At 43.0% G+C, this 20,319-nt stretch overlaps 2 protein-coding genes across 2 annotated transcripts in view; both read right to left on the reverse strand.

Moving 5' to 3' along the window:
* Window positions 1–1,073: 1,073 nt before the first annotated feature.
* LOC145450109 (universal stress protein YxiE-like) lies at window positions 1,074–2,741 on the reverse strand. Its single transcript, XM_080328594.1, has 4 exons — window positions 2,617–2,741; window positions 2,456–2,542; window positions 2,201–2,307; window positions 1,074–2,131 (listed from the first exon to the last, which is right to left on the reverse strand). The coding sequence occupies exons 1-4, from the start codon at window positions 2,696–2,698 to the stop codon at window positions 1,928–1,930; spliced, it is 480 nt and encodes a 159-aa protein (XP_080184720.1). The 5' UTR covers window positions 2,699–2,741; the 3' UTR covers window positions 1,074–1,927.
* A 2,569-nt stretch (window positions 2,742–5,310) lies between these two features.
* Window positions 5,311–20,319, reverse strand: part of LOC145450100 (uncharacterized) — a 32,890-nt gene continuing 17,881 nt past the window's right edge. The window contains exons 9-13 of the mRNA XM_080328583.1: window positions 18,286–18,460; window positions 17,252–17,368; window positions 15,353–15,472; window positions 9,928–10,113; window positions 5,311–8,019 (exon numbers count right to left, since the gene is read on the reverse strand). Coding sequence (XP_080184709.1) covers window positions 6,884–8,019; window positions 9,928–10,113; window positions 15,353–15,472; window positions 17,252–17,368; window positions 18,286–18,460 — 1,734 coding nt within the window. The 3' untranslated portion in view covers window positions 5,311–6,883. The remainder of the gene's footprint in view (window positions 8,020–9,927; window positions 10,114–15,352; window positions 15,473–17,251; window positions 17,369–18,285; window positions 18,461–20,319) is intronic.

The raw sequence follows: 20,319 nt of genomic DNA on the forward strand, positions 1-20,319 counted from the left end.
ACCGGCCAACCCGTGGCCCGCGAGAAGGTTTTGAGTGGCCCGCGAGATAATTTCCGAAATTTCTAATATCATCAAAAATGGATTGCACAGATTGTGAACTTGCAAGGCGAACCAGAAATTTGATTAGTCTGGCCGCAACACTTGAGATGTGATGACTAAAATATCAGTTCCGACGCATTGACAGATCCATCAGCCATTCACATATTGGTATATCTTCGTACACTACAATAAAGCAGAATAATTTGCGATAGATTTATCAAATGTAAAAATTTTCTACAAGCTTGGTGCAACATGTTGTCACTTGATTTCTTGTTTTTAATATTGTTGCCCTTTTGTGAAAATGGAAGAATACCTAATGTATCAGATTGAGTCTAACTATATTCTCGATTACGAGACAAAGCGTCGTTCAACATATGCGATATTGCGTTTGCGCTCGCAGTGAGGCCGTCGACCATGAAACCTAGGCACGAAATGATTGACGCATGTTGGTCGCAGCTTTCGATATCGATATGTTCATGCGCCGAATAGCTCAGTCCTCGCAAACTGAGCCCAGCGATAGACAACAGGCCCGCAATATAGTCAAGTGACAATATTATTGACCTATGAAACTTGAAAAAAATTCGCGCTTCGCGCGGCTAGTGGCTAGGGCTGAAAAGGTTGGCCAGCCCTGGCCTAGGCCAAGGTGGGGTTTGATCTCAAAGACTACTCCAAGTCGTTTCGGCCCCTTCGTATCTTTTCATTGTATCGCAGTTTGTGTTTTTTTGAAATGATGAAAATATAAGTAAACTGATACCGATACGTCACAAAATACTCAAGACGCCACGTCATCTTCCCAAAATCCCGCCCTCTCCTAAACTTTAAATTCTCTTTCGCAAATTGTTGTCCTATGGCTACGCTTATTCGCAGTAGCCTAATACACACTATATATTGTTGAAATATCAGTGATTGGTGGATGTGCATGACGTACTTTAAGGCAATAAAAAGGTATAGGCAATGTCAATATTTTGTATACTACTGGGCATAATCCGTTACCCTATATTCTCCTCGTTATCGTGTATTGCAGCAAACATCGATATGTGGTAAGATTTATTCTGAAGAAGGAAGCAAACGAACTTAACTATGCACAGTTTCCAGACGAAAGAAATGCACTATTTTCAATACCTAATGACATCTATCTAACATCAAGTGTGCCTACAGCTAAATGTTGGATTTATGTTGAAATTATCATAGATTCCTGACGAATTTTTCTCTCAGTGAAGACGATGCGTCCTGCGAGTGTTCACTCGAATACATGATAATCCATATGGGGCAATGTCGATAGCGGTATCATTCTGCATAGTTCATATGCAACACGTATGGCTCGAAAGGCACTAGGCAAGTCAAAAGTCGCCTCGGCCACAATGCCGCATCGACGGGATTGCACTGTTATTCACTTTAGGGTTATATAGACTATAATTTGGTGCAGCCTTAAAGCTTGGGATACCATATGTCCTTCTTTAGGAGGATGTCTACAAGACTAATTTGCAGTCCTGATTGTGCGTCGTCGCATATCATCCGTAAAACTAGAATCCTATTATATTAGTCAACCACTTCACCGACTTAATTGTCGGCCAATTCCGGTGTCCAATTTTCTCGCATTTTAACGATACGCTGCACGCTGCATCACATAGAAACACTATTGCGGGGCACCAAATATAACGTCCTCAATGAGCACTGAGCAGACTTCCCAGTGAACAATGAACACTGTTGATACGTCAATGTACTTGTATAAGCTACGCAAAAGCAATTCGGTGAGATAGAAATTGGTTATCGGGGCACCACAGGAAAATGCAGGAGAACGTCCAAATGACAATGTCCTTCATCACAATTTCACGATTACGCTGCAGTCCGTCTCGGTAACTTTGGTTCTCAATGCGCTGAATTGATATCACTGACGCGGACACACCACCGCAGGGATATGGCCGTGGTGTATAACATAAGTGCTGGTCGAACCCAGTATTACTCTTTTTATAGCTCCAAGTCCTCGAGATCCCACAACGATCAGATCAGCATTATGTTTTTTAGCTGCTTCAACAATTGCGTGACCGGGGCCGTTCGGATCTTCTGTTACCAGAAAGAACTTGTGCTTCATCTGAAATGCACAAAATGTAACAGAAAAGGTCCTGAAGAGAATGGAAAGTAAGGCTACCGTTACGCTTACATTTTGTTCCGTGCATTTTGCGTCGTATTTCTTTTCCAATTGTTTGTTTCTCGCCCTCAGTTCTTCGACTTTCTGGCGAATATCGTCAGCCGCAAAAATCATTCCCTCTACAGTAAAAAGTGATCATAACATGAGCGTTTGCTACAGCCGGCAATCCCACGCGAATAAGTTAACTTTACCGAAGCTATATTCCGAGAATTGACCTTACCAAGTGCCACAGTTGTCTTAGCGTAAGTCACAAATGAAAAATCATACCAGCGAAATAGGTCGGGATCTGTACTTGGTCAGAGACGTGGAATAGAATCACTTCGTTGTCAGGTTTGTGGATATGCTTCGCATAATCTGCAATATACGTATTCAAATAGATTTTCCTCCACGGCAATGCATCATGCCACGCGTAAATTGAGTATACTCACAGTCGAATGCATGTTCACAATTCTCACTGTTGTCAATGCCGATCAAAATCACTGAAGATGTTTTGCTCTCCTCTTGCGACATGACTACTACCTGATGTATATCCCGTGCGTTTAGACCCGTACAATTCGTACAAAGAATAGAAAGGCAGCAAACTAATATCGGAGAGCGCGGCCTCCTCTACTTATATAGGAAAGTTGTGCAATAACGTTTCGAGGAGAGTATTGTCGCAAGGGAATGTGTACGTGATCACGGTCGCGTCACCATCGAATTGATTATGGTAGGAAGTGTTGTCGACGTGATGCTCGATGTGACGTCATACATATCGGCAGTCCTCAGTGAAGGTATTACAGTATTAGTAACAATATCAGGCGATGGAAGGTTCTCCTTGTATGTGTTTGTCTAGGCTACGTAAGATTTTGTCAACTAAACGAGGTTGTTGAAATCACTGGCTAACAGCGTAATGGCCATTTCTTAGGTTGGACGAGTGGACAGCTTTCATGTCTCTTTCCCATGATTCATGGAAGCAATAAAATACTTTACACCCCCGAATCTCTACTATACATGCGGACCTATACCGTCGCTAATTGCAAGGCGAGTCATGTGCGCTTCCTACCAGTGCGAATTTATTGGACCAATAAGGATTCTGGTAGGTTATTAACGCCTGCCAACTCCCAGTCGCTGCGAAATGCATTGAAGAAACCCATATTGTATCTTGGGATATGCGATTTGGGCTGGAAGCCAATATCAATATCGATGTACCTCGTACAATATATATCGTAATTGGATGAAAGACGTGGCGGATATTCATATCAAAGTCTAAAATACTCACACACAAGTTCACAACGTCGGACGCGGGTATCCGGCGGGCCTCATATGGGAAAAACAAGTATTTGGCGGGCCGGATTCCTGAATGGTGGATTTATTCAAGTACGCATGGAATAAATCGTATTTAATGTAAACTTCAAGTTTAAAGCATAGATACCAAAACGGTAATTAATTAATTTATAAACGTAATGTAATTCAATAGCTGCTGCAGTGAATGAGACACCTGTGGCTGATCAAAGTTGTCAACAAGTTCTTAGAACTAGGGATGGTGTGAACCTCTGAAAGGTTCAGGTTCGTGTGAACGCGAACCTTTTTGAAAGGTTCTGTGTGAACACGAACGTGAACCTCGTGACGTCACGTGACGTCATATTGCTAATTCCAACCCTATCTTCCAATGAAGTGATAGCCTATATTAATGTACACGATACCTAGCGAAGACTCGGTCCACATAATGCCACAATGCTGAAGTACATATCGGCGTTCTAAACGTCGCTAAATGTATCAACAGCGGTAATCAAAGGATACAATAATTGCGTAAAATCAATACATTCCGTCGCTTTGCCAACAATTTCGACGAGGACTTACTACGGAATATAAGCTTACGCCTGAACGGTCTTAGCCAGACCGGACAATGTGTTCGGAGTCTGGGTATTGCTACATTGATATTGAGCAGTGTGTACAACGGGTATCAATACTCGCTACCGATACCACAAACAACAACAAGTTATGCAGCAGTAGCAAGCACCTTAATCGCACGGATTTGGTTTTAATGATACAGTAAAGATATGAAGTCAAGATTGACCCCGTACGCCCGTTCGATTTTTTACATCAGAAGACGATATCAATGTCATTGATTGGTTGAATAAGCATCATTCGCTGACTACGTTTATCGCTCGTGATGTTGTGTGATTGCGGGTCAAGCTCACAGCAGATAGTCGCTAAATATTCACAAAGGGAAAACTGGTTATTCCGAGAAAATTTTTGCAACAAAGCAACTAAAACTTTTAAGGTTGTCGAGGTGCGTGGTGCATGCTCGTTAAGCGTTGATTTCTTTTGCTGCCAGCACCATGCATGGAGTGGCCCGCAGTTGAAATGCAATAAATTTTAGCCAAAGATCTTATAATGGAGTGAAAATTACAATTTATCAAAAGGTTCACAGTGCAGAACCTACCAAGGTTCTGTTGTGAACACGAACCTCTAAATTTCCGAGGTTCACACACAGAACGCGAACGTGAACCTCACGTTCACACCATCCCTACTTAGAACTATTGCTGCATGTCGGATTGCAAGTGAACATCAGCAATATTGACGATGTATTGTTGATATCATATTGGAACGCAGCTTCGTCTTGTCGATGTTCAGGGTCGAAAATGTTTGCTCGCGATTACATGTGGACCCGAACAGTCATTATAATTTCACATAGTAAGCAAGTGGTGGGGGATTGCGGCAAACTGGAACCGCAATATCATGACAAACTGGAAACCGTCTGCGGGTCGCTCAAAATCCTGTCGCGGGCTGTATGTTGCCAGCCTCTGCACTACATGTTAAATTCGTGACCTTTGTAAAGTGATCCTACCACGGGTTTGGTGTTCAACCTCGACAGGTCTCGTAGTTATTGATTTAGCACGAAATGTAAATTCCCTTCCGCAATGATAACATGTTAGCATCCTTTTTGACTTGTATGACACCTTACGCCAGAAATCTGATCGCATTTCGCCGAAAGCAAGACAAGATTATGATGACGTAACCTGTGCAATAAAATGTTATGTTACCGGTGAACTTCACATTAGCAACCAGATCAAAAATGTATTTAGATTTATCCCCCATGTATCAGGCTATACCGCCAAGTAATATTCACGGCCAGCAAGTCACGTGCAGTGTATTTTATTCATGCAGCAAAGTGACCGGAAACACACAACATAAAAATATCTTAAAAGCCGTAACAACATTCGTACCAAAGTTTTCGAGTACCGGACAATATCACGAAAAACATAAAGACAATACCATGATACCACTATAGCGTAGCAATATTGATCAAAATTTGGCAAGTTACCGCTGGCGAACGAGAATGCGGGTGATATTAAAGCCCCTGTACCGTCGGCCACACAATACCCGCGACGAAGTAATAAAACGGGAAGACATAGTACGGCGAGATAAAAACAATATTTTATGGGCTAGCGACGGTAGGCCGGAGGTATATTCAGGCGGTACGAAATATGTAGCCGTTACACCTCCCGGCGAATACGAAAAAATAGACACAAAATCTTAGAAATTCGATATTTGAAGGCAATCTAGGTGAACACGGCGTTATGCGATTACTCCTATGTAATTTGTCATAGAAAGGCGATATATATAAAGTCCTGCGTGCGGTGACAACGTAACCAAGCGTGCTCACTGCTTTGTGAGACTGATTGTGAATGTGTGACGAACGCGACCTAAATTATTGCCGTCCGATTCAAAGCATCGCGACTTGCTGTTCATCGGGCATAGTTAGAAGTGGATGTAGCTCACAATTCCATAAAAATAAATACTAATCGCCGCGACTGTCACACGCAAATACAGCTTGCATCGTACCCACAACCCTCCCGCTGTCAAATTCATTTCGGGAGGCCTAAAACTCGGGTAATTCCGTGCGAACACCCCAGTCCAGTGTCCAACTTATCTCCTGCATTAATGAAGGCCCGACGAAACAATTTCTGTTAATGGTAGAGCGACGCTGAACAGATTGCAATTCATATTATGAGGTCACGTTAAACGCTTCGAAAATCACGGCTAAAAGGCACCAACGGGTCCGTCGGCGTGTGCACACAGCAGACAAATTCCTACACGCGTGACAAAACAACACACAGACACTTACCGGGTACGCAGAGCCACGCTGGCATTGCGAAGTCGGCGTACAAAACGAAAAAAAGGAGCAAAAAATACACTTTCACGTAAAATCGTCACAACTCTCGATGGGTCGCACGCAACTTGACGCATTGGAAAAATGACAGCTGAGCATTTGAGCATGCGACATTTTAGCACGTTATAACCCCAAATTGAATAATATATTGAGATTGATATTAAAGCAATTAACTGAGATTTAAAAAGATCTGAGTTTTTAAGTTGTAACTAAGTTCTTGTTAAATATATACTAATATTTTGGTGTAAAATATCTCTAGTTATTTTTTGGCGTATAGATTTCGTAAGAAGCAAGTTCTAAGTTCTAACTAAGTCCTTTTAAAATCTCTACTAGTCGCTGACGATTCGGGTTTATTTCAACAGAAATATATTATTCAATTGTGTATAGACGTTCTATGCCCCCCCCCCATGAGTCCCAACCCCAAAATCAACCCTTGCCCTAACCCTAAGCCTAAGCCCCCACATGCTCAAATGTCGCACGCCCAGGTATAGCATACCGAAGTGTCGCACGCTATTGCATCACACTCCCACACGCCCTTTTCAGACGATAACCTCGTTGTAATTCTCCACGTACGGAGTCCGCAATAGCTCGTAAGGCGCGGGCGAGCTTTTTCGCGCGCGCGGCAAACCAAAATCGGGCGGAGCGTGCGCGGTAGGCGACATATCCACGCAGCTGCTCGAATCGTCCGTGGTAGTCCGCAGGCTGCCGCGGCCAGAGTCCATCCGTTGCGAGAACTTCGAATCGGACAGTTTACGGCGCTGCGCGGACAGCGTGCGCATGCAGATCTCGCTCATTCTCTGCGAGAAATCTTCTTCCTCGTACGAGGATAGCCGACCGTAGTTGTCGGACGAATCGGTGAAATAAAATTGATCGCGATGCGAGCGTGTATTGTCTCTCTCGCGCGCGCCGCTGCTGGAAACACTATTGTCCTGTAAGGGCGGGTAATCAAAGTAACACCTCTCGTGTTGCATGGGACGCGCTACTGTTACGAATGCGGAAGGCCTGTCTGTGAGTGAGCCTTGGGTTTTGGACGGGATTGAAAACGCGCTGCCGTAATCCGCTTTAGCGCCGGTGGCGTAAAACACGGGCCGCGAATCGTGGTTTCGCGACGTCTGGCGTTTGGCAGTGTGCCAGTGAAACGTGTGTCCCAAATGTTGCTGCTTATATTCGGACCCGCGCCGTGCGTCGTGCGAAGAAGACGACCTTTTCGCGGCGTCCGCGCGATTTTGTGAATTTCTTCTATGTTTTTGCTGTCTTTTAGTGGCGCTGTCGGCACGCGCCTCGCGCGGTTCCTCTCCCCGCGACCTGGCGCGCGATTTCCGCGGCGACGCGACGGCCGCGTCTTGATAAAACGGGAATTTCCCGGGCGTTGTCTGCGTCGCGTTGTCAGTCAAACTTTTAACGTGCTTTCGCCGTTCCCGCTTGCTTTTGCTCGACACGCGCCTCGTCACTTTGCTCTCCTCGTCGCGACGCACTTCGTTTTCGGCGTTTCGCATCACGGCAGACATTATGACTTCGTAAGGCACGCCGTTCTTGAGCGTGTCGTCGCGGTTCTCGGAACTGACCGAAGAGTGTTTGTTCGTTTTTTGTTCGCCGCCGGCAGGTGGCAGCGCGGAGGGGATGCAGAGGTCTTCGCCGGTGAGAGTGCTGTCGCGCGACGGCTTGTTGGAAGTGGCTGTAGTGAAAACGATATTGAGATAGTTATAATGCAATATGTAGGTCCAGACTTCGACAAATAGTTGTCCAGTTGGACTAATTGAGAGCAAAATGCCAGTAACCTAAGTCTAATCTAAATTGTGATTTTCCTCCTGTCTAGCACGAAACTGTATAGAGTGAAACCATAGTGTCCTATATGGTGTCGACACAAGCAAATCTCACGGCACAGTGAAATTGTATCACGTCACAATTTTCATTTGGCTACAGGCAATTTGACGGTCATTTTTGACCGGCTTGCCGAGCATTAAATTTGGTAAAACGGGCATCAATCGAAAGCTGACTCTGCACTGATTACGAAAATATAAATTTTATTCCGCTCGCGGCCCTGGAACCCCCATAATCAGTCTCGAATTTTTCATTGTTATGGAGATTGGCATTGGGACGCAACAATACTGTCTGGCTTTTTTCTCTTGAGCTACTCTCTCGTTTCGCCAGACAGCATTGTTGCGTCCACAGTTTCGTAATAAGTAAACCATGAACAAGTAAAAAACTTGTAGGCGGTAAACTGATTACATATCATAAAACGTAATCGCGGATAAATAAGGATTCTAGTCAAAGACACCCCTTACGCGTGGGATGACAGAACGGGTTATGCGGCTAAAAATATACCGGTAACAGAGCACCATTGATCCGGTAAGCCGCATATAGAAATCGAATCGGACGAGGTAGGGCAAGATAAACAACGTACTGACGACCATACTTCCGCGTACAACAAGTCGAGAAAAAGCGCGTATGTTTATGATCAAAGTCACGCCACGCGGAAAATAGCAGCGGCGTATATTAGATTTTCATGACGCCGAGAAAATAGATCCCTGTAAATGTCATTGACTATAGTAGGCCGACACACTACGTCAACCGTAGAAACGTGACATTCAAACTAGCATGTTATCACACAAAAATCGCGAGAGAGTTGAACCAAGTCGAAGCGAAAAACCAAATTCAGCGACTTTGAAGTCATACTCGGTATTTCAGCCTTGAAATGGCGTATTTACGGTGTCAGAAGGAGTAGCGTTCGCGCGGATCGTTACATTCATGACCAAATTTTATTGGCTACCCCATGATATTGCCAGGTTGCCTGCTTAAACGGTGCACAACAAATATGGTTCAATTCCAACCCTTAGAATCGAAGTTACAAGTACAAAATTTTAGATTTGGAAAATATAGTATTTTCGATGGCAAATTCTTTCATTATTTATCATAGACCTACCCACCGTAAATATTATGATTTCAAATTTCAAGTCTTGAATACCAATAACTTCTCTTCCACTGGTTCGAATAGGGTCAAATCTGCTGTACATCGTTTTTTCAGACAATCTAACAATTTCATGGGGTAGCCAAGTAAAATTTGAAAAATTTATTATTTTTATTGGATAAATTAAAAAATTTGTTCTCTTACAGCAATGCCTCTGTAGGTCGGAATTGCACCAAAATTGGTGCACAGCGTTTTTTTTAGGTAACCTAACAAATTTCATCAATTAGCCAGTACAATTCAAAAAAACGGTCATTTTTTAACATTCCTACTGTACAGGGTATATTTCACCCAGTTGGCATCATGGCATGAGCGTTTCATTCATAAAAGTGATGCAGACATACGAAAAAAACTACTTTTCCCTTTTTGTAAAATCTACAAATTGTAAAAAGTAAGTGGCTTTGGCGTGAAAACTGTCCGACAAGAGCCGAAGTATAGTCTAAAACAGAACCACTTGAGTCAGCAGTATACAAGTCGGCAGAATCTACGAAAAAAGAAGCACTTCTTTACTAGCCAGTGTCCACCTCAGTGACCATATGTATAGAAGCCAGATTTGCTACTGCACGACCATTTATGGACAGTGGACACTAACATTCATCGAACACGGACAAAACTTACTCTTCGCATCCCTCGCGCTCTTCGAACCGGCGATCGCAGAGGCGGGTTCAGTTAGCTTCAGCTCCACGAGATTGCTGACGCTCAGGCTTTTGGGCGGCGGCGCCGACAGATGATCTTCCGTCACGTCGACCGCGTCGACGCGTTGGTCGTGTTCGATCGGGTCGAAATCGTCGATGTAGTTAGCAACTGTCGAGATAACGCAACATTGAAACGGCGCGTTATCGCGTACTCCCTATCCTTCGGGGTTACTTCAGTCCGGGAGTTTACGTGGCGGGAAGAAAGCGATTTATCAAAACGTACGGGCGGTCTGCAGCGGTGCAGCAGCGTGGATCACCGGATAAGTACGCAACACCAGCTGATTAATCATCAGAGGTGGTCAACTTGCTACTAAAAGTTACAAGTACCTAAATACTTTCAAAATGTGGATTAGGTCGAGTAGTCGCTTGCGTTGAGGACATAATTGGAGCTGGTTACATTCCCAAGTTGCTAGTAGGGCTGGGCAAAATCGAGTAATCGAGTATCCCTCATTATGTCGTCATAACGGAATGTAATACGTCAAAGTTCAAATATGTACCGTTAATGCCACCACATAGAATATAATGCCTGTTATCCCTCTCATAAAAGATACTTTGGTATTTTTTCGACAATACCGATTCCATTCCGCTTGGTGACAATGTTGTGGGATCATCATGACTTCGGAAAAGTGCTACCAGCTACGTCTGATAACCTTCATAGCTTTGAACTATATGTTTCGTATGCTACGATACCACCAAGCAAGGTTTCAAGGCTTCAAAAGTGAAAATTAGTATCGGAACTATGATTCTCGCTGATAAATTAACTTTCAGTGGTGAGAAGCGTAGAATTTCAGTACTCGGAAAAATCGTCTTTTTCTACTCGACTGGAATCATTGTGCCCAGCCCTAGTTGAGAGATGCGTCTTCGAGACTAACGCAAAATCACTGACCACTCTAGATATAGGGGCAATTTTCCTAAATTTATAGAGTTACCGAGATGCACGAGCTATTTCACACGTACAGTATGGAGACACCACTAGGGATGGTTGGTTGGTTGGTTGGTTTGGTTGGTTTGTGGTATTCATGGTGTTTGTCGACTACTATGGTCATTTACACCAGGCCGATATTCTTTTTATTTTCCGTAACTGCCGACTTATAGCACTAGGGATGGTGTGAACCTCTGAAAGGTTCAGGTTCGTGTGAACGCGAACCTTTTTGAAAGGTTCTGTGTGAACACGAACGTGAACCTCATGACGTCACGTGACGTCATATTGCAAATTCCAACCCTACATTTCAGTGAAGTCATAGCCTATATTAATGTACAATGCACACGATACCTAACGACGACTCGGGCCACAATGCTAAAGTACATATTGAAGTTTAAACGACGCCAAATGTATCAAATTGGGGCAATCAAATGATATAATGATACCATAAAATCAATATCTTCCGTCGTTTTGCCAGCAATTTTGACGATGACTTGCGAGGGAACGGTCTAGGCCAGACCGGACAATGTATTCGGCGTCCGAGCATTGCTACGTTGATATTTAGCAGAGTATAAAACGGGTTTCTATAGCCTATACTTGTTACCGATATTACCCCATCAACAAGTTATACAGCAGTAGCCATCACCCCAATCGCACGGATTTGGTTTTTATGATACAATAAACATATGAAGTCAAGATTGCCCCGTACGCCTGCTAGGTTTTTTACATTAGACAACGATATCAATGTCATTGATTGGTTGAATAAGCATCATTCGCTCACAACCTCCGTCTTACATGCAGTGTATTTCGCTATTGATGTTGTGTGATTGTGGGTCAAGCTCACAGCAGAATAAATATTCACGAACGGAAAGTTGAATATTTGGAGCAAACATTAGTAACAAAGCAATTTTTGAGATTGTCAAGGTGCAAACTCGTTTAGTGTTGATTTTATTTATGCTGCCAGCGCCATGCATAGAGTTGTCCGCAGTTGAAATGCAATAAATTTCAACCAAAGTTGTCATAATGAAGTGAAAGTTGTAATATATGAAAAAGGTTCACAGTGCAGAACCTACCAAGGTTCGTTTGTGAACGTGAACCTCTAAATTTCCGAGGTTCACACACAGAACGCGAACGTGAACCTCACGTTCACACCATCCCTAGACACCACACATAAAAGTAATGCAAACTTGTTTTAAAACGACTTTAACATAGCCACATGAGTAAGAAGCTTGAATATCCCGAAGAAACAGAAGTACTTGGGTACCAAGCATTGACCACCCCAGTTATCACACGAATTACTCCAGCTAAGCGTTTAACCTTCGAAATACCACAGTGCCTGGCACATAAGTCCGAGACACACAACACCTCTGATCGCTATCCGAGATCAGACAAATATACAAAATACGCAAGTTACATAATTGGCCCGCATCAAAGACCAAACAAAGGGTGATAAGACTGATAACCGATAAGACACGTCGGTATTACCACAACGCGCGATTGAGCTCGTTCAAAATAGTGTCGTATCGAAAACGTCGCGTGTATCACCGAGATTGAATTTTGAAGTGGTTCAAAAACGTAAATGATCGCATGTAACAAACGCTATCCGCATCGCTGTAGCACGTACATGTACTTCTTCAGAGATGGTGCGATTTAATTTTTGGAAATCATTGAATTAATTTCCGGATTCGAGGTTTAGACATACGCCCGCAACCAGTATTGCAACAAAATTTCAACGTCACGTAACATCCAGATGTCGCATTCTGGATTTGCGAAAATTAAAAACTAAATCCAATCTGAATTCGGCCAACATTGGAAAAGCTCAGTTTCTGAAATCCAAATCCACGCCAATTTCCGGCGCAGAGGCAACGGAAAATCGAGATCAGAGACATCATAAGTATCATATAGCATTACTGAAAATACCACTCACAAAAGCTCATAGCGCATCAGATATTATCGATAATTCTCATGTATGTAGTGTTATCAACCAGTCATTTTGTGTTGTGCCGAAAATCTATCTTGCAATTTCCAAAATTCCGCACTTACGTTAGACCACAAACCTCCGACCTAATATACGTTTTAAAGCTACTCGAGTACTTTTGAGTCCATTTATTGTCTACTTCTACACGAAGTAGTTTGAGCATAGATTGGAAATGACAACTTCTATTCGTATTTGAGTGGAGATTTATCGCGTTATCTCCACTCCCACTTCTACTCGCGTAGCAAATGCTGACTGCTTTTGACCACCCTTGTGTAAGGGTGATCATTACGAACATCCCGTCCCGACGGCGTAGTGTTAACAGATCCTACACCCACACTTATCCCAATCCATCCAAGACCATCAATCTACTTAATTACACGGTCACTCGAGCGCGATTTCATCGCCGGGACGAGTAACAGATACTCCACGACGCGGGTGACGTAACGGCTCAAAATTACTGGTTATCAGCCATTGGCTAAACCAATCGCATACGAAATTACAGGCGCGGATCCACTTATCTTTTGGCTGTAACAGTCTACTACGGCGTGAGCACAGTGGAAGATTCGTATCTGACACGCCACATATTTGTCGGCAATTACTGCATCGCGTATTTTTTTCGGATAACGCGAACTGGGCAGCTGTTGGCAGTCCGTTACATCACAATCGCTTACACGCATCGCTGCACTATCGTTGAATCAGATATATTGCTCGTATCTAAATCAGGGGTTCTTAAACTTTGTTTATCCGAGTCGGAGAATGTTTTTGAACTGCATCATGTGGAAACAACACAATTAATTTCAAATGAACCGGTATAACGACTCAAACAAACTAAGCCATGGGAGTCAGCCTGGTTAACAACAGACCTAGTAGCAATTGATATGATTTTACGATGTTAAATTATCGGCAAATACAAGAATGTGGTAAACTACGTAATAGAACCGCGTAACAGCAGAACGGGATGATATCTCAAAACGCTAAAGTATAAATCACCACTTCACCAGCATCAATTTCAATTTTGGGTGGTATTACGCTATTGTCGAAAACGTGACAAAATTTATTGACCTTGTGCTAAAAAAATACTAAAATTTTCATTTGCCCTTCATGGACCATCGAAAACTAGTCATTTGGGCCCCAGTTAAAGAGCCTCTGATCTAGATAGCGAGCATGATGGATCATGTGTATTCATTTCATATCATATCGTTGTTTTGACGGCCCAGCGAAAGCGCCCGGAAAATAACAAGACATTTGATATCGCGGATGATAACGCTTACTAGGCATTACTCCGGAATTGGTTGCGATATCACGAAGATAGGGTTCCAGTTGGATATTGCCGAATAATTCACGCGTGAATCACGCGCGGCTTCACAACGCACGCCGGGGATTAACTGACGCAACCAACTTAGAAGCAACAATTCTAACATCCCAGCTTCGCAGAAAATGGTTGGAGGTGTTTTTGTATGGAGCGCGGAGGCCGGTTTACATCGCTAGCGTACACGGAGGTCGCGCGTAACGCCACCGCCCGTTAGTTTTCAGTATTGCTCATTTTTTAATGCAACAGCGGCCAGTCCCATTAGCTTGTTGTTGACAAAGTTGATAATTATAAAGTTTTCAGCTTTTTAAAATTACATTTGAATTACGGAATTCGAAAAACACTGAAATTTAATGAAATTACGAATTGTAAAGGAATACAGCAAAAGTCAATTTCAGTTCCAATCATACCCGGGTTCGTTCTAATAAGGCAATGCCTGTACAACAATCTTGGATCGTTTCGCGCTTTACAGCTCTCCTGTAGCAATTTCAGGAAAATCAGAATTTAGATTAGAATTATAACTGCTTGTAGCCTACTTTACAGGCCTACCGTTGTAGACGGCCCATTGCCTGCTCATTGGGAATCATAAACGGTCAAATGAAACAAATAGGTTGACATGGTGTTATGATCATTGGTCAACGTGCCGCAATATCCTAACTGAAGCAAGACTGATTGGGTATTGCATGGTTCTTATATCAAGAAGAGCTTGATGAAAAATTGTGATGTAGACAACATTGAAAACACCCAATTTGCATACGTGAGGTCAAAGTCTTCTGTTTTTAGGTAAAAAAAATCGCCCTACTAATATCACAACCAGAATTATCTATTGTCAAAATGTGGTACCAGTCTTGTTCCGGGGACGGTTTACAATATTAACAACATACACCGCAGTCGCACGCATCGTCGCATCCCATTAGTTACCAGTTTTGCTCATTTTAAATTGCGATAGCATCTAGTTCCACGCAGCTTGTACCAATGTACCATCCTTGTTTCCTAATGCCTTTTTCACAGACACAACTGCGACACAGAGCGGACAAGCCGAGATTACGTACGTAACAAAGAAAGGTTCGACTTCGGACAGTCAGCACATCTACAGACCGGTAAACATTAATTAAACAGGCATCTAACAGCACGCTTACCTTCCCCGTCCTCGTCTTCACCCTCTGTTCTTTGTTTCGAATCGCTCTCAATGCCCGACGTGTGCGAGCTACCGTGGCTTGTCATCGACTGATAACAGCTCTTTCCCAGATTTCCCTCCTCTGCAAAACGCGAACGGTGCGTTTACCGAACGTAAACAAGACCGCCTTTGGCTGAGCAGAACGCCAGGAGGCTGACGTGGTGGGTTAAATACTCTAGAGCAGTGGTTCCCAACCTTTTTCGGCTCATCGCCCCCTTTTCAAGCTCCACACCGATTATCGCCCCCAAATTTTGTGAACCGAATAATGAGCATACAAACTGTAATCACCGGCTGGTTGACTAAAAAAAGGGTCAACTTTTCGGATCGATGTCGAACTTCTACACTTTTGCAGCTAAATTTTCATGGGTTGACTAAAAAAAAGGTCATTTCTCCGATTTGGCTCCAATTTCCCCGTTTTAATGCGCCATCGCCGCCCTACCGCCCCCTTCGCTATTTTCGCCCCCTGTCGCCTACTTTGTATATTTTCGCCCCCCTAGACCGACAAATCGCCCCCTGGGGGGCGATATCGCCCACGTTGGGAACCACTGCTCTAGAGTAAACCATTGGTCCTCAACCGGGGGTCCGTAAAACCTCCGAATTTGTATATTTTGTAATTAGAGAAATCAGGAGGCAGTTTCGCTCCATGACTGCTAAAACTTCAGGTCACGCATGAACAGAATAGCCGTCCGAGATGAAATATTCTACTGTGCAAACTCATTTTAATTCTCAAATTGCCAATGGCCTACTAATACAAACGTATTGCTGTTTACAGATTAATAGTTACGGTTTTGGAGAAATTTGTTTGCAAAATCCATTTTTTTCCTGTGACATAGATAAACGCTATTCCAGACCAACTTCAAGATGAGCTGCCGGATAGAAACGACTAGGTCGGACGTTACATGTTCATTAAAAATATGTTTCAATTCTGGTGCCATATATGTTGCGATCATCCACAAAGAAGATGTCGGAAGCGTGTCGCGTTATTATTACATTCGCCGTCACCACCACCATCTGTCTTTAAGGAAATGGATTTTCGGCACTCATTCATATCAAATCGACGGCGTGGATATTAAAGATATGACTCCGTATTTCAAGCTATGCAGCTACAGAGTTTGGTTTGCAATAACAAAAGTCTTCGCAATTTCTATAAATAAATAGTACGATGTTATTTGCAAGGCATTTTACTGCTGTATATCACTAGCCTACAGGTTATATTTGCAAAAAACAGATGAAGATTGCACGATATTTGAGCCAGATTTGAACTAAAACTTGGGGCGTCCGTGACGATGCAAAAATGTTCCGCGAAGACAAAAAGGTTGAGAACCACTGCTCTGGACTTATATCAAACCGACTCAAGTTTGAAAGAGTGAGCTTGGACGAAAGATTCAGAGACGGCCGAATCGCAGTAAGTATTGGCATTCTCTGGTAAAATTAGAAGTAATGTCGCACATTTTTACTCAATTACAAGTAGGAGTCGCAATTTTTCATGTAGAGATGTCAAAACTACTCGGAAGTGGGAGTAGAAAATGAACTGTGAGAAAGTACTGGAGTTAGTAATGTCAAAAAGTAGATTTGGTGGCGGGGTCGCACGCTCTCGAAATTGCAAGACGAAGCTACGCGACTAAAACAAAACGATTACTCACATTACAAATATAGGTAGGGTATTTCAATATATATATTGAGTTACACAGATGCAATATTTACCCGAAATACTTTCTACTTCGCAAAAGCCAAAGTGCAAAAAGTACGTAGTTTTGCTCCTCATTTGGCTATAATTTGTCACTGACATCAGTACCGATTGAATCCGACAACTCATATCAGGCCAGAGTTTGCTGATCGCTGCACACTGGGCGCTACTAACCAGTTTTCTCTTTTGCCCTTGCATCCTCCTTATCGGCCAACCGCGGCGGCATAACTTCTGTGCTCTGGGAGTCGAGATTTTCCCCGCTTATGTACGATTCCCGGTACTTTCGCTTCGCTGGAAAACACGTCGCCGTTAACTTGATCAGCAAACGTATTTTCATTACATGATAAGTCAGCGACCGCAGAGTTATAGGCCTCGCGTGTGGCCAACTTCAATGAGTTTTAATTTTGTGTGATCATGACTCGAGTTTTAATTGGCATTATTAGAGGAAAACCAAATGAATATGCGAGCTGTCGTTAAGTTTCAATACTTGCATCGATTGAGTCGACGCGATTCAAAAAACGGCATAATGGTCAGGTCGTTCTCAAAATACATATTTTGCGTGGCGCGAACATTTAGATCACGGTTTCACAGTGGTAAGAATCGGTCATGAGGCGCGCTTACACTGACCACATCCCTACCGCGTCGTTTGAAATGCGAAATTGAGACGTACTTTGAGTCACCAAATCACAACCACGGACACAACGTAACCTCATAAGCTATGTACTGTACGTACATGTACCACTGTAAGTATATTTGGAAAAACCTAAGGCCGTAGCCCTAAACAAACGCAACAAAAGCCAAGTATTTGAACTCTTCCGGGCGTTTAGATAACTATCGAAGATTAGAAGATAAGCATCTCCCGTGTCACCCCGCAGTTGAGGCCAATACGCTCGTCTTTCTACAAACCCCGCGACAACCAATCCAAAACTAAGCGAGACACCCTCAACGCAAACAGGAGAAACGTATCCACTCGAAGTCTTTGTCAACATATTATAGATGATATCAAGCGGTTTTCTCAAATGAAATAAAATTCTTGGCCCGCTCAAATCGCATCCCGTTGCATCTCGGAAGCGGACAAAGGGTTTCAAACACACACCCTCCCACCGCGGTGTTTACGATGTAACAATATTTGAACGAATCCCACCGTAAATCTCGCTGTTTGACTGTATAACCGGCGACAAAGCAAACGCCTACAATATCACGCATACCTCTTTTCCCGTCAATCTTTCTCATCTGTTGCGCGTACGGTGACAGAGTGAGATAGAATGAGTGTGTCTCGCGCAAGAAATGCAGGAAATATTTGGACCTGGCCCGGCTGCCGGTGTAGTATATTAATCTCCGACTGGCCGGCAAATCGTCGGGAAAAATCTCAAACCTTTTGCCCTGTCACAATAAAAAAAAACGCGGATAAATAAAGTACAGGACGCTAAACACACAAATATCTTCATGGTGTCGCAATCAATGGCGCAGTCAGTCGCGAAGAATGTACGGTGTACACAGACCTTAATTCTACATAGGAATTCGCGCAATGCCGCACCCACATGTTTCTCGTGTATACCATACACTCAAAGTATTGAGCATTTTTGTAGGCGGTTATGTAAAAATAAGTCGACGAGCGCCAGAATAGACGGCCGCAACGCGAGAAAAGAGTACCTAGCGGGTATTGCATCAATATCACGACACTGTCGTTAACTGTAACGCGCGCGTGTATTTCTAAATAAAATCTAAGTTCGCGGGTTACATCAACAGGAAACGATAATACGATCTAAACCCATGACATCGCCGCATTACTGCCGCCAGTGATACGTGATTCATGGCTGCAAAATTCTCGTAGTCTTTCAAATAAATTACCCATTCAACGCGGTATTATCCGTATCAACGGCGCAGTAAACGCCGTGGCGGTTCGCCGATAATGTCACGACGTATACGCTAATGAATCACCGATGAATAAGAAACACGGTTCGCGGTAATGTGACTTGTGAATATGTCAACATTATGATTACACGCTGTGCCTTACACGGCAAAATTTGATGATCTTATTCCGGCCCACATATATGTCAAAGAAAATCACGAGAATAAAACGAATGTCAAATACTTTGTGTCTTGTCTGACAATTATTAATAAGGTCAACCGGGGCCTACGATAACTTATCGATAAGTTATCGTAGGCCCCGGGACAACGTTACCTTGAACGTGTTGCATCAGTTTTTTGCTTATATTGTTGGAATACTTACGAACATATAGTTGGGGAGAAGTCCATTTCGGACCGTTTTGGCAATATTATGTAAATTTGTCAGCTGCACAAGTACTCAATGAAGTATAAAGATGAAAAATTTATGCAATGACATCACTTCATGAAATGAAGCGTGTTATACAATGTTCAGTAGAACGCCTTTCCTGATATTTAGCTATCGAGCGACTATTCACGAAACCAATTTCGTTACAACTAAACGCAAACTCAAACTATTAGTGGACGGTACAATAATTTAAACACTATTATTTACTTTGACCCAAATCCTCAAATTCCCACCGTACTGACCCAAATACCAAGTCGACACGGTACGTGTGCAGGAACGGTAAAATTAAACGCGTTATATAACAAACCAGTGCGACAAAACCAAGAGTTCAAACCAAGAATTTGCCAAAACTGCAGCGAAAGAATTTAATCGTAAATTTTAATCGCAGCCCCAAACCGGAATCGCGATCTTAGTGGGAATTCCACTCGCGGCGGTACACATGTCACAACGTTTTCGTCTGCATTTCTACACATGTATAAGTGTAGGTACACAAATCCACGCTCGTATTTTAAGGAAAGGCCGATAGAAGTCAATATTTAACAAAAGCGCGAGTAAGCTGTTTACAAAAATCGACAATTTAAGTCGCCGCACGGATATAAACCTAACGGCGAGGTCAACCCAGTCTTATTAAACTACATTTATCATCTCAAATTCGACAATTTTCCGACGAGAATCGCACACACGAGAAAGTACACAGGCTGACTCACAAAATATAGCCGATTGAATATTATATTCATATTGAAACGAACACGGATATTTTCGACTGACACTCGTCAGGGGTAATCGCCAGCAACTAGAAGACAATTGGAAATAACATTGTGTATCAACAATCGTATCAAAAATATGACGTCACCGGCATGAAATTGCGAATAATTATCATTATATTACCATTATTATTATCGAAAAGAGCGCTTGAGCTGAATGTAATATTTTAGATGTTACAAGG

This window comes from Botryllus schlosseri, chromosome 11 (assembly GCF_051294905.1).
Source record: "Botryllus schlosseri isolate E-star chromosome 11, Bs_hap1, whole genome shotgun sequence".
NCBI classification, from domain to species: domain Eukaryota; kingdom Metazoa; phylum Chordata; class Ascidiacea; order Stolidobranchia; family Styelidae; genus Botryllus; species Botryllus schlosseri.

Coding starts and splice junctions, on each gene's coding strand:
- LOC145450109 (XM_080328594.1), bottom strand. CDS start 2,698: ATGTCGCAAGAGGAGAGCAAAACATCTTCAGTGATTTTGATCGGCATT. Junction 2,543..2,616: donor TTGTGAACATGCATTCGACT/GTGAGTATACTC, acceptor CGTATATTGCAG/ATTATGCGAAGCATATCCAC. Junction 2,132..2,200: donor CAAAATGCACGGAACAAAAT/GTAAGCGTAACG, acceptor TGTGCATTTCAG/ATGAAGCACAAGTTCTTTCT.